The 24460-nt window shown below is 54.5% G+C and overlaps 1 protein-coding gene across 1 annotated transcript; it reads left to right on the top strand.

Annotated features, from left to right (window-relative positions):
* Positions 1–303: 303 nt before the first annotated feature.
* SAPCD2 (suppressor APC domain containing 2) lies at positions 304–24113 on the top strand. Its single transcript, XM_034752129.1, has 6 exons — positions 304–978; positions 11644–11777; positions 19354–19500; positions 20680–20781; positions 21881–21991; positions 22704–24113. Exons 1-6 carry the CDS (start codon positions 483–485, stop codon positions 22830–22832), a joined length of 1119 nt encoding a protein of 372 aa, XP_034608020.1. The 5' UTR covers positions 304–482; the 3' UTR covers positions 22833–24113.
* Positions 24114–24460: the final 347 nt, after the last annotated feature.

Below are 24460 nucleotides of genomic sequence, written 5' to 3'. Positions count from 1 at the left end.
ACGAAAGCTTATGCGCCAATACGTCTGTTAGTCTATAAGGTGCCCCAGGACTCTTTGTCGCTTTTTACCGATCCAGACTAACACCTACCCCTCTGATACTAAAAGTTGGGGTTTAAGTGCATTGATTGAGTAGAAAATATCCCCTCCCCCCATGGCGGAGAGAAACCCAACATGAGGGGGGATGGAGAGGGCGGCTGGGGGGTGTCTCAGCGCCCCGTTGTGGGGCTCTCTGGGTTGGGTTAGGTTTTAAATGACACCGAGCTGCAGGGCCATCCTGCCGCGCTGGAAAATCAAACCGGCCAACTTCCTCCTCAGCCAATCAGCCTGCGGGGCTGCCCCTCGCCAGCCAATGAGAAAGGCGAATGCTAATGAAGTGACGTCAACCGAGAGGGGTGCCCCCATTCAGAAAAAAAAATGAACTCCAATCCCGGAGCCAGGCGGCGTTCCCCGCGGAACTCGGTGTAACAATTCCCAGCGCCCCGATGGCTCCGGAGCGCGGGGCTCGCCCGCTGCCCTGCGGCACGGAGGGGCTGCCCAGAGCCTTCCTGCAGAGCCTGCGGACCCTCTTCGACATCCTGGATGACCGGCGGCGGGGCTACGTGCACCTGCGGGAGATCGAGTCCCGCTGGCAGGGGGCCGAGGCCCGGGAGCTCCCCCCCGGCGTGCTGGAGGGGCTGCGGCAGGCGGCCCCGGCCAGCGGCTACCTCACCTTCGAGAGGTTCGTGCTGGGGCTCCGGGCCTCGCTGCTGAGCCCGGCGAACGGGGGTAAAGCGGCCCGGCGGGCCCCGGGAGGATGCGACCCCGCCGCCCCCAAGGGCGGGCCGAGCCGAGGGCAAGGGGCGCCCAGGCCGCTGGCGGAGAAGGGCAGGTGCTCGAGCGGGCTCGCCGGCAGCGCGTCCCGGAGCATGGAGAAGATCCCCAGCCCGCTGGGAGCCCCCGCGCACCGGCCCGAGGGGGAGAGCCGGGGCAGGAGCAGAGGTGAGTGAGGGAGGGACGGGCCGTGGGCTGGAGATCCGCAGCCCTGGTGTGGGGGGTGTCTGCGCCTCGCTGGGCCCCAGTGCTGGCTGGATTGAGCCAGACCCGCTTTCCCCTTCCCACCCGGCCCCTCTCCGCTCCGGGCTGGGGATGAGGGGCTCAGGGCTGGGGCAGAGGGTTGGGGTGCAGGGGGGGAGGGCTCTGGCTGGGGGTGTGGGCCGTGGGGGGGGATGAGGGGGTTGGGGTGCAGGAGGGTGCTTAGGGGCTATGGCAGGGAGAGAGGACTCCCCCCAGCTCTCTCTTCCCACAGCAGCACCTGGGCATGGGGGGGGGGGGAAGAAGAGGTGCCTCTCCCAGCCTCTGCAGCTCTGGGCGCTGGGGCTGCAAGATAGGTGCCCCTCCCCTGGCCCTAGCAGGTCTGGGCTGGGAAGGGGTTGCCCTGGGCACGGCTGGTTGGGGGCTGGGCTAGGTGCAGATTTGGGGGGGGGGGTACCCCTGCCCCAGCTGTGGCAGGTCCCTGGGTGGGTTCCTTGAGCACCTGCACGGCGCTAAATAGGCTGCTGCGTGGCTGTGCAGCTTACAGGGAACTTAGCCCCCACCCCTTGTCTCGCTCAATGCCCTCACAGCACCCTGGTCTGAAACTCACCGCCTGATTGGTGTCTCCTCCTGTGCCTGCACCGCTTGTCGTTAAGACGTTTTTATTAAAAGGAGTAATTTGGGGAGGGGGTGTCTCTACACTGGCAACGAACACAGAAGCAGGTGGCAGGATTCGGAGCCACGCTCTGCCACCCTTGCTCATGTTGAGTAGCATCCAGCGCCATTGACTTCATGGAGACGACCTGAAGAGCTGTGTGTAAACTCTGACACTCATCTCTCTCACCAACAGCAGTTGGCCCAATTAAAGATCTGACCTCACCCGCCTTGTCTCACTAATAACCTGGTACTGACATGGCTCCAACAACGCTGCATGCAGAGGAAGGGCCAGTTTGGCCTTTCAAAAGGGTCATGGAAAACTACTTGGCACCTTGAATAATGGCTTGCTCAGAATGTCAGTGACTATTCCATGTGAGCAAGAGTATCACAGTCTCTAGCCCAAAGATGCTACTCCCCTGGAGTAAGGATGGTAGTGTGTGGCTGTGTGGACACCAGTTGTCTGCATTGTGCTTGTGGGGTTGTCTTTAAATGATTATTATTTCTTCTTTCCCTGACTCCTCTCCTTTCTCCCCCTCCCGCCAAGCTGACATCTGTCTCTGAGAACTTGCATTCTGACAAAACCAGAATAAAATAAAAATGCACCAGATTTTATTGTGATTGGATGTTGTGGGTTTTAAAATCCCCCACGGTCTTCAAAATAGAACTTCTTTCCCCTGCCTGAGGCTGTTCTGGCCCTTTGAGGGGTGTGAATGAATCTGGGCAGTGGGTAAGGTGAGGTGCTGAGGGGTACGATGGACTCTAGCCTGGCTCCCCAGAACCATGTGGTGCAGTAACTGCAGTATTCACATGGAGTGCAGATTACTGGATAAGTGCCTTCACTCTCTTGCAGCCTCATCTGCTTTTCCTGAAGACTTCGGTTCAGGTTATTTTCTGCTGGGCTCTGATCTGGTCACTGGATCTGAAATATCTGACCCTTTGGATGGTTTTCAGATCAAGAAAATGTGGGAAGTTTGCTGCTGTGGTACCTGCAGAAATTCAGCAATTTCATGGTTTCGAATCATGAAAAGGGCTACTGCTGCTGGATTGCTCCGGTAGAGATGGCAGAAGGCCAGGGTGTGTCTGGGCCAACACCTGTAGCTCTGGTTTCAAGCAGTGCAAACCTGTTTCTCCCTCTGATGTAAGACAAAAAATTCACTCCTTATGGGCCTGATGCAAGCCCATGAAGCCAACGGAATTCTTTTTATGGACTTCAGCTCAGACCCTGTACTGCATTACTTTCACAATATATACTTGACTCCCGTTTCCAGCTCCCAATCAATCACTGGTGCACCTTCAACTTGTATCCCTCATCATGTGGTGACTTGTCTGTTTCAGTGATGAACAAGAAATATTAGGGGCTTAACATTAACATGCCCATAGTTGTCCTGTTGCCTAAAGTGATGTAGGTGACATCACTCTGGTGGCTAGAAATGCAGCCGTTCAGATGTATGTTCAGGTTTACGGACGGATCGCTGTGTCTTGTGTCAGTGAAAGGGCCCGCTGCTAGCTGAGCAAATGCGACTGAACGAATCGCAGAGTTAAGTTTGATAACAAATGTGGTAATAGACTCTCAAAGTTTTTTTTTTTTTTTTATATAGTGGGAACTTCATCTTCACAGAATGATTTATCTTGTGGATCAAGCCCCATTCAGGACTGCTGAGGCCACCTGCCCTTCTGTTTGTGATCAGATCACATCACATAACATCCCTGTTGCTATTACAGCAATTGCTTAAATGGAAGTAACATTAGGAAAGCATTGCGTGTGTACTTAGTTGTCTTTTAGTGCTACTGAACTGCTGAACCAGCAAGTGCTCTGCATGCCTCCTGTAGTTCATGGATCACAGTTTAAGACAGTGGCTCTCAAACCTTTGTACTGGTGACCCCTTTCACATAGCAAACCTCTGAGTGCGACGACCCCCCGCTCTATAAATTAAAACCACCTTTTTAAATATATTTAACACCATTATAAATGCTGGAGGCAAAGTGGGGTTTGGGGTGGAGATTGACAGCTCGTGACCCCCTAGGGTGACCAGACATCCTGATATTATTGGGACAGTCCCGATTTTAAGAGATTTGTCCCATGTCCCGACCGCACATCGGTCGGGACACCCTTTGTCCCGATATCAGGGACCGCTCACGGCATGCACCTGAGGTCCCGGGGATGGCGGCACTTCCTGGGGCAGCTCCCAGTGCCCGCCCGCCAGCAGGAGCCGGTAGTGCGGCCCCTAGGCACAGAGGCGCCGAGGGGGTCTCCCATACTGCACCGGCTCCATCCTGCCCAATCAGAGCTGCAGGGGCGGGGCTTGCAGGCGCCGGGGGCGGGCAGAAAGCCCTCTGACCCGACCCTAGGAGCCAGAGGGACCTGCTGGATGCCGCCCCAGGTAAGCACCGCCGGGACTCCCCACCTTGGCCCCTGGCAGGTCCCTCTGGCTCTTAAGGTCTGGGCAGGGCGGAGGGCTCTCTGCGCGCTGTCAGTGCATGCAAGCCCCGCTCCGCAGCTCCGGCAGCTCCTATTGGCACATTTCCTGGCCAATGGGCACCACGGAGCTCGCGCTTGTGGCAGGCGCAGCACACGGAGACCCCCTCGGCTGCCCCTAATCCTAGGAGTCACAGGGACTTGCCAGATCCTTCCTGGGAGCTGCCCCAGGTAGGCACTGCCAGGACCCCCCACCCCCGGCAGGTCCCTGTGGCTCTTGGGGGTGGGGGGAGTAGGGGGCTCTGGAGCAGAACCCTTCTGCACTCGGGGTGCCCCTAAGAAGGGCTGGGCAGGTCAGCTCGCAGGGAGCCCTGGCTCGCAGAGCGTGGCGGGGAGTCCCCTGCAGCCGGCTCCGTGGATGCAGTGGAAGGGCTAGAACTGGCTCTGAAATGAGCGGTGGCTCTGTGCTCGATGGGGGAGGCTGCTAGAATCGGAGAGTTGCCATTTCAAAGCTTTTCTTTCCCCACCTGTTTTTGCCTGGGGGAGGCAGGGGCAGGTGCCCCACAGAGGTAACAGCTGCATGCTCCCCCCAGCAGAGAGTGTGCAGACCGGTCCACCTAGCTCATGGCAGAGCCAAGGAAAGGAGGCGCCTGCCTCTGCAGATGCTGATTCCACCCAGGGCAGCTGGGGCTGAGCACTGCTAAGCTGCTGCCCACGTCACTTCCCCACACTGGCAAGCAGGGATCGCACCTGGCCGCGTACATCTGCTCGATGTACAATCGGGCGCCATTTGTCCCGATATTCAGGTAAAATTTAAAATTTGGTAGTGAAATAGAAAATTAGTTGATTGGGAATGTCCCATTAAACCCGACTGGGATCTGTTCTCTACTGGCAATTTTGGTTTTTCAGGTTGTTTTCCAGTGTAACGCAATTTACAGAAGGGATATGTAGTTTACAGTTCTGAAGCACAGTGCCTACTATAGGACAAACTACAGTGGGCACATAAGAAGCACAGAGACTGTGCTTTTCAGTGGCTAGCTAGCTAGCTAACGGTCTTCAGCCGAAAACCCCATCCGAAATGGCAACGGCAAGAGAGGAGCCAACTACCAAAAAAGACAGTGCAGATACAGGACAGAATGGGAAACCACTTACACCTGGGTTCGGAAATCCTAAGAGTGTGATACAAAAGGCTTTTGTAAAGCAGGCAGGAAGGAATTTAGCATTTGCCATGGCGGTGAGTCTGATGTTCAGCATCATGTTGATTCAAAAAATCATGGACAAAACACCCGGACTCACAAGAGCAATACCCTGGTCTCACATTTTTTTTCAGCCGGCCAAATGAATCCTTGAATAAGAAGGTTATCGCTGTTGAGCTAACTCAAGTTTACCACACAGTCCATCAACACTCCTATCGCTCGCGTCACTGTGAACTTAAACTAGCGCCTACCTTGTATCCAGATTCAACGATTGCAAAGCACGTCAGCTGTGGCCGGACTAAAGCAGAGGCATTGATCAAAAATGTGCTGTCACTGCTCTCAACAGAATTTTTAAAAGACCTCAGCAAGCCAGACAGTCCCTATTTCTCAGTTGCCACAGATGCAGCTAACAAGGGCAATGTGAAAACTTTCCCCTTATCACTGAGATACTGGACACCCGAACATGGGGTCCAAGATAAACTGTTAGATTTCTGTGAGTAAAGTGAAGAGACTGCAGAGGCAATAAGCAACACGTTACTTGAAAAACTTGCGATATACAAACTAGACCTAAACAAAGCGTCTTCCTACTGTGCTCATAATGCAAATGTGAATTATGGAAAGCGACATCAGTGTACCAGAATTAAGAAAAACAAAATGAAAATATCTTGCCTGCAAACTGCCCTGGCCATGTTGTGCACAACGCTGTGAAACATTCTAGCAATACCCTACAAGTTGATATTGAGACTCTGGTGATGAAGACGTTCAATCATTTCAGCAGTTCTGCTAAGAGAGTAGCAGCATTGAAGGATATGTTTGACTTTGTGGATATGGAGTATGCCACTTTACTGCGCTGGTTGAGTCTTTTCCCAGCTGTAAACAGGCTTGTAAATACGTGGCAGGCTGTTAAGTGCTACTTTGTTTCTCTGGGCAGTGAGAAGTGCCCAAAATCTCTGTGGATGCTGTTCTCGGACATGGAAAACAGTGAACAAGGTGAGGGGCCTAGCAAAGTTGAGGTTCTTCTGTTTTTCCTCCCCAATGTCCTGAAAATCTTCAATGATACTGTGCTGTGTTTGGAAAATGAGAGTATGACAACATGTGAAGTGTACACCATAATGAATACTCTGAGAATTAAACTTCAGCAGCGGAAAAATGATAAATTCTTTGGCTCCAAAGTTGAAAATGCATTAACTGAGATGCTGCCTGTCACTGCTGCATGTCCCCAGAAAGACTTCATGAAATGTTATGATGTGTTGATCCTATATTTGGAGAAATGGTTTGATTTTTTTTCAACAACTGGCTACTTGTTCAATACCCAGTGTTTGAACATCAAAGTTAATAGGGCATTTGAATACAAGGCTCTGTCTGCGGCTGTGACAGCTGTAAACCTCCAGAAAACAGTGGATCTCAATCAGCTCTATGATGAGTACTGTATTATCAAAGACATCACCTCCAAGTTGGAGCCTGGAAACTACTCAGTTGAGGAACTCTGGTCTCAAGTGCTGAGAAACAAGGACGGTAGCACTGAATTCCTGAACATGACAAAGCTGGTGTCATACATGCTCAGTATACCAGTCAGCAACGTGTACACAGAGCGTGTATTTTCAATCATGAAAGATGCATGGACTGATGTCCAGAATCGAAGCAGCATAGACTTGGTGCTGAGTGAAACCCTTGTCAAAATGAATTTCCGGAGGAGTTGCAAGGACTTCTACAGCTTTGTGATTGCCCAGAAGCAAGTCAGGACTATGGCAAAGTCATCCAAGAAGTACTAGACTTCTGGCATGTCTGAGGCCTGGTCCCCACTGAGCCCCCACTTCGGACTAAGGTATGCAAATTCAGCTACGTTAATAACGTAGCTGAATTCGAAGTACCTTAGTTCGAACTTACCGCGGGTCCAGACGCGGCAGGCAGGCTCCCCCGTCGATGCCGCGTACTCCTCTTGCCGAGCTGGAGTACCGGCGTCAGGGGCGAGCACTTCCGGGATCGATCCCAGAACATCGATTGCCTGCCGCCGGACCCTCCGGTAAGTGTAGACATACCCTGAGAGGTATGCAAATTGGGAAGCTGATTTATTAACTTAATAAAAAACCCAGCCCTTTACCCCTGTTTTGTTTAGTGTACAAATAAATCTGTAGGTTTAAATATGGATTATAGCTAAGTCTATAATTTAGTTGGGGGGGCTGTGACACTCACTGATTACAGACCGCTGTGACTTGGTTTGCTTCAGCCACTGACAGCTGAAGGCAGGACTGTGGGCCTCCCCTCTGTGACTGCGGCTGGGGCTGGAGCCAGGGGTAGCACTGTGACCCTTCGCTCCCCTGCCCTTCAACTGGGTCTGATTTTGCCACCAGGATCCTGCGCCCCTGGCCCCGTGGCTTCTGCTGGGGGCTGAAGCCGGAGCCCTGTGCATTCCCCATCAATTCCCCCTTCAGTATCATAGGGAGCCAAAGGCTGTTGGCAGAATGGCTTATGGTTTTTCAAAGACCCCTCCCACCTGTGCCTAGTCAACTGATTGGCACAGTGGTTGATGATTCACTAGCCATTCAGCCCCACAAGAGTTTGGTGGTCTTGGCTCAGTCCCTACCTGACATGTTCACAGTGCAAAAAGTCCCACAGCCCCATTCCGTGTGCCCAGCACACGTTAACGAGCAGCAGCTGGCATTCTGGATCAAAGCAGCTGCAGGCACTCTGCACAGATCATGCCTGCTTTCTACCCCTTTCGCTCTGGTGCTGTCAGCCCTTTGCTGCTCTGAGCACTAAACAGCACGTGCTTCATAGGGGAGTCGCTAATCCGCCCCCACCAGAGAGCTGCAATCTGTGTTCTCATCGAGTGGGAGCGTCGGTGGGAAAGAGTCTCACGCACTAGGTCAACTCAGGAGTCCATCACTGCACCTGCCTCGTTGTTCAGCTGATCACAAATCCTGGACCAGGCTCAACAGGTGACTGTCTACCACAACCATGCGCTGGCTTGGCCTGGCTTCCTCTCCATGTGGTGACTGTGGGGCAGCGTTTCAGACAACTCGTGGTGGAGGAGAGTCCAATTCAACATCTTGAGGGTGGGTTACAAGGCCTCGCTTAGTACAGAGGCCATCTCCTGGTTACGGAACCTGGACATTGAGCTCTGACATCTGCATAGGGGAGGAGGCGCTAATCCTCAGGTAGGGGGCACCTAGGAACTGGCGACCTTGTGCTGGGGTTTCGGGAGAGGAGGATGTGAGGGTGGGCTCTGGCCACTGACAGACCGAACATGGTCCGGATTCTAGGGTGCAGGGCCGGTGCAACCATTTAGGCAAACTAGGCGGCCGCCTAGTGGTTGGGGGCGCCTAAAAGCCCGCTCAGGCGAGGAGGGGGAGTGAAGGTGAGCTGGGCGGGCGGGGGGGGGGGGGGCAGGGAGGACTGCCCGCAGTAACTGGTTAGTTAGTAAGCGGGGTTAGCTGCCGCGGGGGAAGTTTCCCCGGGTGGGGTTAGCTGCTGCGGAGGGACGGGGTTAGCTGGGGGGGGGGGGGGGGGGGCGGCGCAAGGTGGAAGTTTAGCCTAGGGCGTGAAACTTCCTTGCACCAGCCCTGCTAGGGTGGAATTTCTTCTGATCTTACCCCCAACCTGCTTCCCCAGTAGGGTGACCAGTCAGCAAATGTGAAAAATCGGGACAGAGGGTGGGGGGTAATAGGAGCCTATATAAGAAAAAGACACAAAAATTGGGACTGTCCCTATAAAATCGGGACATCTGGTCACCCTATTCCCCAGTGGGGATTCCTAGTGTGAGTAGCTTCCCCCTGCTGTTTGTTCCTGTCCCGCTGCTGGTTTCTCTCCGAAGGCCAGGCCAGGAAAGAGCAATCTTGGATTCCAGGTCTGTGTGTCAAGAGCAGGGCAAGCTGCAGCGATGAAGTGGGCGGGAGGTGCAAAGGTGAGGGGGGATGAAGGTCTGCTGTGGGTAGCAGGAGAAATTGGCGTGATGGGGGGCAACAGGAGTGAGGAAGCAGGTGGGCAGCTCTTGCCGGCAGAGGAGAGGCCCTGGAAAGATGGGCACTGGCTTCAGCACCTCGCTGCAGGACACTGGGCACAAGCAAACTCCTTTGTGCTCTCAGGCCTAATCTCACTCCTTTGGCACTGATCACCCGTCGGGGTCAGGGGTGTGTGTGGGGTGTATGTTTGCTATAAAATCATAGGGATGAACTTTACAGCTGACTCCAGCGCTGTGCAAAGTGGCTCCCTGAGCGGGAAGCCCGTTGAAAGCTCTGTCTCCATACAGTCAGGATCTGGTCTCTGTGCTGACCCAGTGGCAGATAGGCTGTTGATGCTCTGGAAAATCATGTGAGAGCTCGGGGGTGGCCTGGAGTGCTCCCTGGGCTGGTTGGGGAGGGGATCACAGACCTCAGGAGCCAGGGCAGGGAAGAGGCAAACGTCTGGTGTTGAACAAATGCATAGCAGCCCCGAGCACAGCGGCTTGTGTTGGAGCCAGTGACGTTGCATGGAGATTAGAAGCGTTGGCAGCACAAGCCAGGAGAGAACTAGGCCGCGGGAGTCATTAAGGGTCTAATTGGCCAGGTGGTGACTAATGCAGTGTTTGGCTGGAAGCAGCCTGCCCTTTATAGGAGACAAGCACCAAAGCCTGTCATGGCCCTCGTGAAATCAAATGGGGGCCCTGCTTTATAAGCCCCTTGAATCCCATGTGTACAGCTCGCCCACACACCCCTCGATTGACCCACCTCTTGGCTCAGGTGGAGCCAGCGGCATGTCCTTGTTCTAATCTGCCCTAATCTGAAGGCCCCACCCTGCCCACTCTCCCTAGCGTGTGCTGGTGGTTAGGTTGTTTCCAGCCATTGAGGCCAGTGGGCAAGGCAGCCCAGGTCTTGGGATAGCTTTGGCCACGGTGACCCACCGAGAGGGGTTGCAGGAATCCTGCTGTGAGGCAGGAGCACATGTAAATGTAGCTTTTTTGTACTGAATGCACCTGACCCAAGCGTTGACCAGAAAGAAACGGAACCCTCCTGTCTCTCCATGCCTGGCGTGGCTCCACCAAAGGAAAGTCTCAAGCTCTGATCCAGTGTGCCCAGCAGGTCGCTTGTGGAATCCAGAGTGGATTCCCCTCCTCCCTGCACCCCCAAGCAGCACCTTTGCGTAACAAACAATGGGCACCCTTTACCAAAGGCGCCAGTCTGATTTAATGGGGTGTCTCTTGGCTGTCTGGTACTGGGTATGAGCGCAGGAGGTCACGTGGCAAAATGGGGAAGGGTCGACCTGCTTCAGAGTCACTGGCAGACTAAATGTGACCAGGTCCCTAAGCAGGCCAGGGGTCTATGTTTGGGCACTCAGGGACATGAACTGATAGTGTCTCAGTTAGCGTCAAGCTCTGCTTCTTAATGGTATCTTCCAGGAGAACCTTGATGGGTCTTGTTTGCCCACCCGATTGGCACCGTGGGCTGCCCGCTCTGCTGATGCGACAAGGATTGTCTTTGCCGTGTGGGTAGCTGAGGGTTTGGGTTCTGGGAGGAGGTGGTGTCTGGCATCTGATCTCCCCTAAGGTGGTTCCGTACCAGGGTCAAATATGTTTGTTCTTGGTGCCTGGAAGGGCCCGAGGTTGGATTTGCATGAGTGCTGGTGGAAGGGCCAGGCACAGAGGGTGAGGTGAGGGTTCCTTTCCCCTGCAGTGAGCTAGCTGGCTGTACTCTTCTTTCATTCCCCACTAGGGTGACCAGATAGCAAGTGTGAAAAATCGGGACTGGGGCAGGGGGTAATAAGTGCTTTTATAAGACAAAGTCCCAAATATTGGGACTGTTTGTATAAAATGGGGACATCTGGTCACCCTATTCCCCACCCTCTGCAATGTAGGGCTGACTTCTTAAGTTGCTAAACCTGTTATTGCTGCAGTTAATGGGAGCTGTGATTAATTCTCCACTCAGCCCCACCTCCCCTGGTTAGAGAAAGTAGAGGTGAGAGTGTTACGTTCTCCTCCAGCATTGGCTCTTATTACAAATGTGAGCATTGGCCGCTCGCTGGTGGGTCTGGCCCTCCACTTTCCCTGACTTGAACCCGTGAGGCCCTGCCCCGTGGGAGTAACTGGGATGTAAGCTGTGTACCGCGTTGCAGCACATGCGGGAGAAAAGGTCATGTGCTCATCTGAGGTCTCTGCAATACCCAGGCGTGGCCAGGTGCGTGGCTGCCGGAGCAAGGCTGAAATCCCAACCTGCAGACTCCTCTTGGTGCTCAGCCAGGACTTGAATGGGTTAAAAGGTCCTTTTTAAATTGTATTTATTTTTTTAAAGCCTCTAGACTATATGGAGAAATCCTCCGATCCTCTCGTGTTGGGTGTATGTCCCTGCATGGTGCCTTCTTCAAAATGTGCATGTCCTTCCTCCATTGCAGGTGCCGATGGGAAGCCCACGGGACAGTCCCATTGCGAGGGCAGTTGCACGGGGGTGGCGGACGCTCGGCGGCATGAGAGAGGTCGCGGTGAGCACCGGAGACACACCATCACCAACGGGGTGGACTATGGCATGGTAGGGGAGCAGCTGTGTCCTGGTTTCCCAGCCACTGTCCTTCCTGCCAGGAGTAGCTGCAACCACTAGGTGCTCTGCTGTCCTACGTGCTGTTTGCTGCCTGGTGGGTGTACTGGAAGGAGAGCTGCCCAGTCTCGCTCTTGGTCCACCCTGGTGTTTTGTGGTTACACTTGTCCTATGGGGCAGCATGAACTTGGGGTTTGTGGGGTATTAGTGAGAGATTCTGATATTTCTTTTAACATGTATTGCATCACTGCACAGTCTCTTACAAATCACCCTCTATCCTGCAACCTATGCAAAGGGAACAGTCAAGGACGCTAGGTAGCCTGTAAACGCCTAATGCCGTAGAGTGATAATCAAATGGGTGGGTTTGTACCGCTGCGTCTCCGCAGAAGTAAATGCTCCTTTGACTTCTAAACGCTGTGGCAGAGCATGGGGGCTTCAGAGCCGAGATTAATGTTTTAGTCTTTTTCTTTTGAAAACATACCAGAGAAATTAAATGCAAAGAAATGTGTGGCCTAGTACAGGCTCAGTTGTACTCTGCTGGTGCAGGGATCTGCCAGGGCCCAGGTCACTTGAGGGTCAGGGCCAAACTCTAGGGGCTGGATCATGTGATTCAGGGGTCAGCAACCTTTCAGAAGTGCTGTGCCGAGTCTTCATTTATTCACTCTAATTAAGGTTTCACGTGCCAGTCATACATTTTAATGTTTTTAGAAGATCTCTTTCTATAAGTCTATAATATATAGCTAAACTATTGTTGTATGTAAAGTAAATAAGGTTTTTAAAATGTTTAAGAAGCTTCATTTTAAAATTAAATTAAAATGCAGAGCCCCCCGGACCCGGGCAGCGTGAGTGCCACTGAAAATCAGCTCGCGTGCCATAGGTTGCCTACCCCTGATGTAATGTATTAAGTCCCCTTTGCACTAAAATCTCTGTGGATGGCCGGTGGAGAATTTCTCCAATGCGGAAGACTCTCTACCATCTCCTGTCCCAGCCACTGCGGGCGTGGTGGGGAAGGGTTGGAGCAGAGATCCGTTATGCCTGATCCTCAGCTGGCATAAGACGCCCCAAGAGACCTTTTGTCAATGGTAAGTTAGAGTTGCTAATATGCACTGAGGCCAGGGAGCCCGTCCCCTCTCTGGCCCCAGAGCAGGGTGGGGAATTGGCCCCTGGAGAGCCATGGTGTGCAACAGAAGTACCTTGCATAGAGAGATAGCAAAGATACCCATGATATTATCAGCTCACCCACGTGGCTCACGATCCAAAATCCTGCCTATGGCAGTTTGAATTAGTAACGTTAATGGAAGCTCCTGCCTTTCCTGTACCTTGCGTGCAATGTAATTTGCATTAGTTTATCCTACGCGTGCTGCCCTGCTGCACCGGTTCTTTCCTGTCTCAAATGCCAATATCCATCTCTTCTCTCCCTCTCCCCGGCCCCGATTTGAAGGGCACATGGGCTGCCTTTGTGCAGCATTGATTATGTCGGCACAGCAGCTTCCGGCCACATAACACGCTCTGATTCCTGGCCTGGTTCTCCCCAGGGGTTAGTGGGGGCTTTGCACACGCATGAATTAGGAGCTCGTTTGCTAAAGCAAGCTGCAGCCCTGCTGAGAATTCATCCCCTTTGCTCGCTGTGGGAGCTGGAGCAGGGCCTGTGCTGTGAAGCGCTTGCAGGGGAATAATAGGTGTCTCAGGAAAGCTGTGTACTGCCTCCATTCAGCCAGACTGGACACTCTGGGGTGCTGTTTTTGAGATGGGGAGGGGCCCTTACTCGGATAAGGGGAACTCCCGTACCCCCAGCTCTCTGAGGCAGCGTTCAGCACTGTGGATTGCAATCACTGACTTCAATGCTACTCCTTTAACGTTTGCTAATAGGCACAGCTGGAGAAAGGAGGTAGGCTGGGTTTGTGGTTCAGGAGCTGGCCTGGGACTCGGCAGATGGGGTTCGATTCCTGTCTGTCGGATTGCGGGCGAGTCCCTTCCCCGGTCTGGGCTCGCTTTCCCCATCGGGAGCATGGTGGGAATGGCACTGACCGACCGCTCGGGGTGTTCTGTCTGTGTGGGGTACTTCTCTGGCCACCAGTGCCGTAGTCTGAGCTCCTCACAGGCTTTACTCCCTTGATCCTGGCAGGCAGGGCAGGGCTGTTCTGCCCATTTGACAGGTGGGGAACTGAGCCAGACAAACTAAGTGGCTTACCCAGCGTGACGCAGGATGCTTGTGGTAGAGCAGGAATTGAATGCAGATCTCCCATGGCCCAGACTAGTGCTCTAACCACTGGACCAGCCTGCCTCTCCTCTCTCTCTCTCGGCTGTAAAGTGCTTTGGGAGCCTTGGCCAGAGGGTGGTTATTCCTGATCAGCCTAAAAACAAATCAGTCCCTTCTCGGCATACTGATTCCTTGGGACGCTGGAGCCCTCTCTGAATCCCAGGCACCATGCTGCAGCCGCTTGTGCCCCAGCAGTGGGTGAGTGGAGCGTGTGGTTGACCCCTCTCGCCTGTGTGCGCTGGGAGTGCTTGTGCAGTGGCCCCAGGACAGCGTGTATCCGGCTGGCTTGTCTTTCACTGAGCCCATTGATCGGCCTATTTCCCCCTGTGGCTTCTCCGCAGCTGGGGCGAGGCTTTTTATGAGAGGTTAAGCTCGTTCATTCGTGAGCGTCCCGGGCTGAAGTGCCCCCTCACCCCCCCTGTACAGGCCATCCCCACTCAAGTGGAAGGGACCTCTGCTTCTTCCTCCCATTCTGGAAGCTGCCTCCGCCAGCATCCGTAACTCACGCTCCTCCCTTGCCAGCTGACTAGATGCCTTCCATCCGCTCGCCGAGCAGAGATGCCATTGTCCCACCGGCGAGTGGGATGTTGTCCTTTCCTCCGGTCACCATGGTAACTGGCCGGGCCAGGCCCAGGGCAGGGCATTCGGTGCCCGGCTGCGGACACAGCTGGATGGGCGTCCTCGCGACATACAGCACCCTCTTCGTTCCTCTGAGCAGCAGCCTTTGCAGCTCCAAGGCTCTACAGTTCTTCCTGTGGGTATGTCCCGGGCAGTCCACTGGCCTGGCTGCGTGTGTCCGTCTCCTGAAAGGGGACGGGCAGAGATCAGCTCCGTTGCCCTGCCTCTTTGGAGGGTTCAGGCTGTGACTAGCATGGATTGCAAGGGATTGCTGTGGCTGCGGGCATCTGGCAGGCTGCATGAAGCATTGGGAAGGCTGATAAATCTCCAGTCTGTCCCCCTTTTACAGAAGTGAAATGCATGCGAGTGGCCTCTAGGATTATGAGCTGAGTCCCTCTTATTGTGTGAGCCTGCTATATACCCAGAGTATGAAGAGCGTGAGCAGCACTCAAGTGGTGTCTAAACTTGCCTTCTCCCCTCAGTAATATTGAAATCCCTGGATACTGGCAGTCATCTCCTGCTCTGCTGGGCTTGGTCCACAGGCCTGGCGGGTCAATGTTTGAATTGCAAACACATCTTGTGTTTGAAAAAGCGAAGCCCAGAGAAGGGCGTGGGCTCTGGGTTGTGTTGCAGGCGGGGTGCAGCCTGGAGAAGAGGGGATCTTGTGTGTTTAGCTTCATCACGATGTGGCCGTTTGAAAAGGATTTTTCTGTAATGGCTTTTTAATACTTCTTGCTGTTGCTCCTTAGGTGTGGACTCGCTCACTTCCTGCGATGGTTTTACACATGCAGTTGCTCGTATCTCATGTTTGTATTAGGGCTGCTATATACAGCCATCGAAGCTTTTTGTTTGTTTGTGTTAGGGGGGCACTTATAGGCCCCCACTTGGCTCAGTACCCCATTGTGTTAGGTGCTGTACAGACGTATAGCAAGAGACAGTCATTTTCCCAAAGACCTTCCAGTCTAAATAGATGATGATAACAATAGTACTTTTCATCAGTGAATCTCAAAAATGTGTTGACAGGGAGATAAGTATCATTATCCCCATTTTACAGACGGGGAAGCGGGCACAGGGAGACAAAGTGTTTCCCAGGGTTACAAATCAAGTCCCAGGTTAGCACCTAGGTGTCTAGCCCACACTGCTGAAGCCTTGCATTGTCTCCAGTTAGTAGGTGCTCCAGAAATGAAAGCACCAAAACTTGATTTGACAGGGAGATGCATAGCTCTGAGCTTTATTCGTAGAATCATAGGTCTCTTCCAACCCTAATCTTCTCAGGAGGTCATCTAGTCCAACCCCCTTCCCAAAGCAGAACCAACCCCAATTAAATCATCCCAGCCAGGTCTTTGTCAAGCCGGGCCTTAAAAACCTCTAAGGAAGGAGATTCCACCATCTCCCTAGGTAACCCATTCCAGTGCTTCACCACCCTCCTAGTGAAATAGTGTTTCCTAATATCCAACCTAGATCTCCCCCACTGCAACTTGAGACCATTGCTCCTTGTTCTGTCATCTGCCACCACTGAGGACAGCCGAGCTCCATCCTCTTTGGAACCCCCTTTCAGGTAGTTGAAGGCTGCTATCAAATCCCCACCCACTCTTCTCTTCTTCTGCAGACTAAAAAAGCCCAGTTCCCTCAGCCTCTCCTCGTAAGTCATGTGCCCCAGCCCCCTGATCATTTTCATTGCCCTCTGCTGGACTTTCCAATTTGTCCACATCCCTTATGTAGTGGGGGACCCAAAACTGGACACAATACTCCAGATGTGGCCTCACCAGTGCTGAATAGAGGGGAATAATCACTTCCCTCGATCTGCTGGCAATGCTCCTCTTACTAATGCATCCCAATATGCCGTTAGCCTTCTTGTTAAGGTCTACTGGTGTCCTGATGGCATAGTTTGACTTCTGGATGTGGTGGGGCAGCTCAAACCAGGCCAATGGGACTCTGCATGCGGGGGGGGGGGGGGAATTCCACGCCTACCTGAGACTTGCAGTTTGGGAGGCAACACCCCTCCTGCCCCCTCCCCCAAACTAAGCCCATGCCCGAGGGGGCAGGCTTTGTATCCAGGCCCCTTTCTCTGGGCTCAGGGGAGCATCCATCTCCTCCAGCTGTTGGGAAACAAATGCTCCATACGCAGCGGCCATGACGAGTGGGTTCCAGGGCAGCCTTTGTGCTGGGGCTCCTCCAACGGGCAGCAGTGACTCAGATCAGAGTGGGGTGTTGTCGCTCTGGTCCCCGCGGCTGGCTGCCTGTGGGCTGGGCTGCAGCCCCTCGGGAATGTAGCACTGGGGTGGCTGAAAACCTTCCAGTCTGTCCCTCTTTTAAAGAAGGGGTAAAATTCATGTGAGTCACCTCTAGGATTATGGGGGGGGGCAGTTCCCCTCCTAATCTTAGTGCGGCAGAATTTGGGGTGGGGAAATACCCCAATTTTGTCTGGAGAGCCATCTTCTCTGCCTGGTGGCAGCTACCGCCCTGCTGGCATCTGTGCTGGCTGGAGAGAGAGAGAGAGAGAGAAGAACCGCACCCCCATGATGTCCTGTGTCTGCTATGCAAACAAACCTGGGGGCAGAAACGCTTGCTGTGTCCATGGGAACGGCACCCGCTTGGTTGCTGGGCCATTGGCTCTCACTGGGTCCCTGATTCTTTCTCGCATTCTGGTGCCATTTTGCTTGGGTCAGGGCTTGGGGTATTTCCTAGGTTTCTAGTACGTGTGTTTAACTCTGCCATTCTTTGCTTGGGTCAGGGCTTGGGGTTGATCCCAGTCTGGGGAACTGAAAGTGGAGCCCTGAGCATCCCTTCAAGTGACTCTGGGGATCCCCCCTTCCCCCAACCCTTTTCATCACAACTAAGAGCTGGTGACCTAAGGCCAGCCCGTGCGCAGAGCCGGCTGCTTTAACTGTCCTGGCCCCACTCTCTAGTAACGTCCCATTGGAAACTCGCCCCAGCTGTTTTACTGCTGGGATTTGTCATTGCATACGTGACCAGAGGGATCCCCAGCGCACCATGCAGCCGAGTCCTACCCTGGGAAAGCAATGCTGGTGCTGCCGTTCTTCTGCTCGTTACCCTCTCAAAGGTTGGATGCTCACGATGGAGTCATGTAGTTAGTCCACGTGCTGAGCCAATGGCACATTGCACCACTCGCCTCCTGATACCAGGTAATTACTAGCCCTCGTTAAGCCCAAACATCAAGTAGAACAATGTGTGATGCTTTCAGCTCTGTTCTGCGAATATTGGTTGGTTGGGGCAGGGTGACGGTTATGGCAGTTATCAGTGAGAGAGTCAGTGCCTCATTGGACAGAGGAGAACTTAACCCTGCATTTCCTAGGTTTCTAGCATGTGTTTCACTCTGCCGTTCTTTGCCAATAATAAAAGTTCCACACAGTGTGAGCTCGCAGCCTTAAATTTCTGTAAGGTGGCGGCTTTAGGCCCCAAAGCTAGAAGACGTTGGGTTAAATGACCAGGGATTTTCAAAGAAGCCTGTAGAATTTGGCACCTAACTCCCTTAAACATCTCTGAACACTGCAGTGTAGAGCACTGGAGTATCTGAGATCCAGCATCATGCACTGGAGATTAACTGCAGGTTCCTGTAGAGTGATAAGGGAAATGCTTAATTGCAGCTCGGAGGAGGAAATCTCCTGCCATGGCTGCGTGGGCAATTGAGATGAAAGCTCAATGCAGAGGTTTCCTATTGACCTAACCCATTAAGCCACTATTTATAATAGAGCAACAGGATGATCGCTCATCAGCTGATGTCAGGATGCCCAAATCTGGCAGCTCTCTCCCTAAAGGAAACCAAACGCTTTGCTCCTGCTTCTCTAAAACTGCCACAAGGGGAGGAGCCACCTTTCACCTGTCTCTCGTCCTTGCTGGGGTCTGCAGCTGGTAACTGAATTCCTGCGTGGGCCATGGCTAGAGGCTGAGCGTCTCCTCTGTGCTTGATGTGGTCATGAACTGGACCCAAAGCAAAGTGACTTGGGCTTCAGATCAGGTCACTCCTGGCTGGCTCCAGAACCGAGACTGGCAGGACTGTTTCTCTGAACGCTTGGCCTTGGTCCGCTCCAGGGATGGATGGTGGTGTTATGGACCAGGATGTAGGTGGTCGGGTCTAAAGGCAGAGCAGGCGTACAGGTTGGGGAATGAAGCCAAGGCTCGGGGGCCAAGCCAGAGTCCGAACTAGGAATGGAAGCTGAGGTCCGATGCCAAATGCCGGAGTCAAGGTCGGAAGGCAGAGGCCGGGGTCAGAGCCAGACCTGGAGGTGAGGCATAAGGCAGGAGGAGAGGCAAGGATCAAGCACGGTGGGAACAGGAGTGAAGACAACAGTAAGGCAGGAGCAGGGTTGGGTGCAGCAATCAGGCACAAGCAAGGTCCAATGGAGCCACAACAGGAATCCACCTTGTTGCTCAGACAAACTTCCTGTTCCTCCTCTTGGCTTAAATAGCATAGTTGGACCAATCGGTGGAGCCAGGTGATCCTCCAATCAGAGCTCCTGTGGGTGGTGCCCTGGCTGGGGTTATAGCCCTAGTAGTGTCTCAGTCCACGTGGTTTCAGTCGCCATTGGGTAGAGGCCGGGATGCGGCAGCTTTCTGGGGACTCCCAGCCCTGGGTTCAGGACCCATTCTCAGGAGGGCAGGAGGTGTGAGTGACGTCCCATAGGTTTGGATGGAGGGGGTATTAAAGTACCTGGGTTTTGTGTCTTGCAGCTGAAGCAAATGAAGGAGCTGGAGCAGGAGAAGGACTTCCTGCTCCAGGGGCTGGAGATGGTGGAGCGTGCCCGGGAATGGTACCACCAGCAGATCCAGACAGTGCAGGAGCGCCAGAAACACCTGGGGAAAAACAAAACCACAAACGTGAGTGTGGGGCTCGCTCCAGGGACCATCTCGCCTTTGAGTGCCCTGCCTGGGGGGACTGGATAAAGGACTGGTTAAAACCGGAGGCAGGAAAGACCAAGTTCTAATATCACTTCCCCTTAACGATCTAATAGAGACATGGGGTGAGATCTGCAGAAGCACTCGGCACTGACACTCTGCTCCCACTGCAGTCAGTGGAGGTGGGCTGTGAAGGGGATGAGGGGGAGTGGGTACGTGTGGGACTTACACATGTGGAGAGGGCAGGGCAGCTGGGATCACTTAGCCTGTGAAGGGAAAGAGACATATGGCAGGTCACTTCTCTTCCACTTTTTTGATACCTTGTCCCACAAATGAGCTGAGAAGCTGCCCGGCCCGTTCTAGGGAACCTGCTTTGCCCAGCGTGGCGCTAACCTGTGGGACTTAATCGCAGGCTCAACTCGCCCCTTGTGCCAGCAGGAGTCACTCTTCTGGCCCCAGGGGTGTCACTCCTGCCTCCACCCAGGCAGAACTGTACCCAAAAAGGCAGCCGAATGCTCAGTGGATTGTTTCCTTTTGGAGAAGGGTCCAAAGCTCTTAGGCCCAGATCTGCCAAGGGATTTAGGCACGTAACTTAATTCATTTCTATGGGAGTTAGGAGCCTAAATCCCTCTGAGGATCTGGGCCTTAATGATCGTTAATCACCCCGGTAGCTTTGCAGATGGGAGATAATGAAGGGGATCAACTCTGTGGTGTCCAGGAAGGGTTCCTCACTCCCCGTGTGCACACACATACCTATGCCTCCTTGCCCAGCCGGCTGGGTCATGTGCTTATCCCGTCACCCTCCTCTGACGCATGTGGCATTGGTCGTTGCCCGGGGCAGCGTTCCAGAGCAGGAGCAGAGATGTGGCCGGGCCAGGATGGTTTTGTAAATAGAAATGAGCCCAGCAGCCTCCTTGGCGTGCACCTTCCTGGGCTCTCTGGAGAAATGCACGGCCCACCCCAGTCTAAAGTCAGCACTGGCTGGAATATTCCCTTCCACCCGCCCAGTTTGCCAGCCAGGCTGGGTCCTGAAAGATGAGTCCCGTGGAGTTGCGATGAAGGCCAGCAAGCTCTTGGGTTGTCTCTGCTGGCACATCACAGCAGCATGAAGTCCTGGAGAACTGGCTCCTCACTCCACCTTCCCACCCTTGCTTCTTCCAGGACTTCTTCCCGGAGGGGAGCCAAAACCACCTGGGTCGCCTTCTACCCAAGCTGCAGGAAGTGAACCGCTGCCTCGGAGAGCTCCTGTCCACCTCGGGAAAGGTGAGCGCGCTGTCCTGGTAGCACCGGTGCCCCTGCTCCCAGGGCTGGCCGTTTGTATCGCTCTCCATTAGATCAATGGTAGCAGTGTAGGGGGACACCAGACCAGAAACGGAATTATTACGGCCCCGTAGGAATGCCTGGTCCCTCACTGAGGGACAGGAGCAGGTGCTTGGAGACTCTTGGCTCTAACCTAGCAAGGGTTTAGAGCCCACCTGATCTATGGGACGCTTGTAGGTGGTCACAGGGTGAAGCACTTCAGCAGGATTCAGAAAGGGGTTAGCCGGTACGTGGATAATTCGAACATGCAGAACAATAACCATGTCTCCTTCCGAGCTCCAGCCCCTTCCGCTGGGTCTGGCTGCTGTTGGAGACAGGCCACTGGGCTAGATGGACCCCTGGCCTGATACAGTCTGGTAATTCCTCTGGTCCCAGGGAATGAGCAGTGACTCTCTGTTTTAAAGTCTCTAGAGCCCTGCCAGGGGCTAGAACGTGTCAGTCTCCATGCTGGGGAAGGACAGACCCAGGTTGCAAAGGGACCCAGTGAGATCAGTGCTGTGGGGTGGGGCTGCAGACGCCTCCGGAATGGGAAGCCCTGCGCCCCTGGGAGAAGGGGCGAGGATGTAACCCAGCCACTGCACCTGTCATGTCACGGCCAGTTTCTTTTCCTCTCCTCCCTTTTTTGCTGCCGAACGTGGCTCTTTCCACTGCTCTCAGGCGAGTAGCCCCCTGGTTCTGGGGTGGGGGCGAGGAGGGGGAGGTCTGCGCAGGTCGACGAAACCCTGGTGCAGAGGATTGGTGCTGAGGGATGAGCTGCCTCGGCTGGTGAACTGAGTCCATTGGCCCCTGCTCCCCTCACCCCCTCCCAACTCGCTGTGGGTTAAGCAATGAGCTCGCAGTGCCCTCTGCAGGCTGAGCTGTGTATTGACATGCCAGGCCGACCTGCACCTAGTGGAGACAGGTCAGCGAGGCATCAGGAGGCAGGCGTGAGGAGGGCTGTGACGGGTGATCTGCATGGAGAGCCCAGCCCTGGCCGGAGGCTGGGGAAGCGGAAAGCTAGTGGGGACAGACTGTCGAAAGATTAACTCCCTCTCCTTCCCAGCCTCTGAACTCCTCCTTGTCGGCGCTGACCAGACAGGTCCCTGCTGCCCCCGTGGCAGGGCCCCAGCAAGCCATCAGTATGCTGAAGGAGCAAAACCGGCTTCTCACCAAGGTGAGGGGGGGGGGTCCCCCCACCGGGAGAGGGTCAGGAGCTTGGAACTGGGGCCAAAGGAAGGGCAGGGGAGCTGGGAGCCAGCCCCTGGGGCAGGTGGAGCCAGAGGGACGGGATCTTCTGGGAGGAGGTTAGTGGGGGGGGGGGGGGGGGAGAGAGGATGGCTGTGGGAGTGGGACCCAGGCCTAAGAGAAGCGCATAGAGGAGAGGGGAACCCTGCACAGCAAAGATACTCAGAGCCCCCACCATTAAATGAGGCTGCTGAGCGGTGTCGTCTTCTGGTTCTGCCCTCTCACCGCACGGCACAAGGGGCCTGGAGGGCTCGGGGAATTGAGCACTTCAGCTGGAGGCCACTGGAATCCGTCTCACTGAGGCTGGTGGAGGGGGGACGCCGGGTGCCAGCTGACAGCTCTGGGCTGGGGGGGAGGGGGCAGGTGTACCCATCGTGTGACCTGCCTTGTAGACAGGCTAAGCGGGGACTGGCGACCAGGGGCTGCAGGGACAGTGGGGGCAGCTCGTGCTCTGCCGTGAGAGCTTTGGGCCTGTCGCTCCAAACTACCCGGAGTTTGCTCTGGCCAAACAAAACTCCCTGGAGTTGAGGAGATCCAGCTGGTCGTCCGGGGTGTCTGGGGAGGGGCAGGACCCTGGGAAGGGCTTGCTGCCCACGGGGAATGTTCCCCACTCACCAGCGCTCTGCCTCCTTCCTGTGCAGGAGGTGACTGAGAAGAGCGAGCGGATCACCCAGCTGGAGCAGGAGAAATCCGCCCTGATCAAGCAGCTCTTTGAGGCACGGGCCCGAAATAACCATGAAACAAGCCAGCTGGACTCCACCTTCATCTAGCCCCCCCAACTGACCTCCCACACCCCAGGCCGGGGCTCTGGGGAGGGGCTGGGCAGGGACACCACTGCAAAAGCAGCCCCAGCCAGCCTAGACAGCAGGTCTGAGCCTCCATGGGGCCTAGGCTTATTGTGGGTTTCTACGGGGCCGTGCCTCTTGCCCAGGTCTAGTTGGTTCCCTTGCTCCTTGGAGATGCTGCGCCTCATTTGTGATAGGTCCGGAGGTGCTAGCAAAGCACCTGAACTGATCCCTGTCTGATACCAGAGCCTGTCCCAGTCCTCCCTGGCAGAGCTCTGGCATCTCCCCACACCTGTGTTCTGTGTTGTGACTGGATGGCGTCTCCCTCTCAGGTACGCTGCTGTCCTTCTGCCTTGGAAACCGAGCGGGGCACCACACAAGTCTTCCCGATTCATTTCACTCGTGGCGGGGGGAGCACCGTACTCCGAAGGTTTTCTCCTCCCTCCAAGTGCTGTTGCTGCAGCCGTACGGTATTCAGCCCCTTGCGTGACATGGCTGAATGCCGGCTGCTTTCCGAAGAGGACTGTGTATTGCTGTTTAACACTCCTGTTAGCATCTAAGGGGTACAGTGACCGCTCAGAGGCTAGTCCTTCACGTGCCTAACCCCTCATTCCAGCACCGGGCTAGCTTGAATGACTGTGATGGTACTGTCCCAAGCTTCAACCACTCATGACACCAAGACCTTATTTGCAGGAGCTGGTGCAGATCCTCATAGCACGATAGCCCCTCTCTCGTGTTTGGAGTAGCGATGAAATAGTCAATGTTTACACTTCAACTGCCATAATTAAGTTTTGGGGTTAACACCCCACTCAGATGAATGGGACAGTTCCCAGCTCTGAGCTACTGTTCCAGGCTGCCTCTAGACTCAGGCACACATCCCTGCATCAGTTACTTAGTTAACATAGAAAAGATTTTTCTTCTGACCCCACCAGCGGTAACAAGTTTTGGCTTGTTTGAAATGCACAAGGGAGCAGCTCGCAGGCTCCTGGAGCCAACCCACTCCTTCCCCCTGACCCTAAGAGGTTTTGGGACTAAGAATCCCTACTGAACAAACACAGCTGGAGGGCAGGCTGTAGATGGACTGTTCCCTTCCCTTCCCTTCCCTCCCTACTACTGCCTGCCTTCCGAGCGGTGAAGAAATTGCTGCTTTGCTGGGCTGAATACTGCAATCACCTTCCCAGGGCATGACCTGTTTACAGAGGTGGATGGGTTTTCTGGAAGCATGAGCCACCCTGAGCAGCACCTGCCTCTCCTGTCTCTCTTCTCTCCCCCATGTTTCTCGTCACACTCATCAGCGCAGAACTGTCCAGCATGGTGCCTTGACCAGGCAGGGCCCTAGGATCATATTGTGACACTGAAGGACATTGCTGACCCCCATGTAGTTTAGCTGCTGTTTCCCTCTCCCCTTAATGCGCTTTCATGTTCCCAGCTGCCCCCCTTTCCACAGCCCAGCCTCCATCCAAGCACCGACCTTGAGCCTTGGCCCGTTGGCAGCGTATGAGATCTCCGGCCTAACCTGGGCCCAACAGCCTGGCTTCCAGCCCCAGCCCGCCTGGCTCTTTATAGCTTGGATGGGGAGGGGACAGGGAAGGAAAACAGTCCCCTGCTGCTGT

This window comes from Trachemys scripta, chromosome 17 (assembly GCF_013100865.1).
Source record: "Trachemys scripta elegans isolate TJP31775 chromosome 17, CAS_Tse_1.0, whole genome shotgun sequence".
Taxonomy (NCBI): domain Eukaryota; kingdom Metazoa; phylum Chordata; order Testudines; family Emydidae; genus Trachemys; species Trachemys scripta.
Note: the sequence above shows the minus strand (reverse complement) of the source record. Positions and strands in the feature narration are given on the sequence as shown.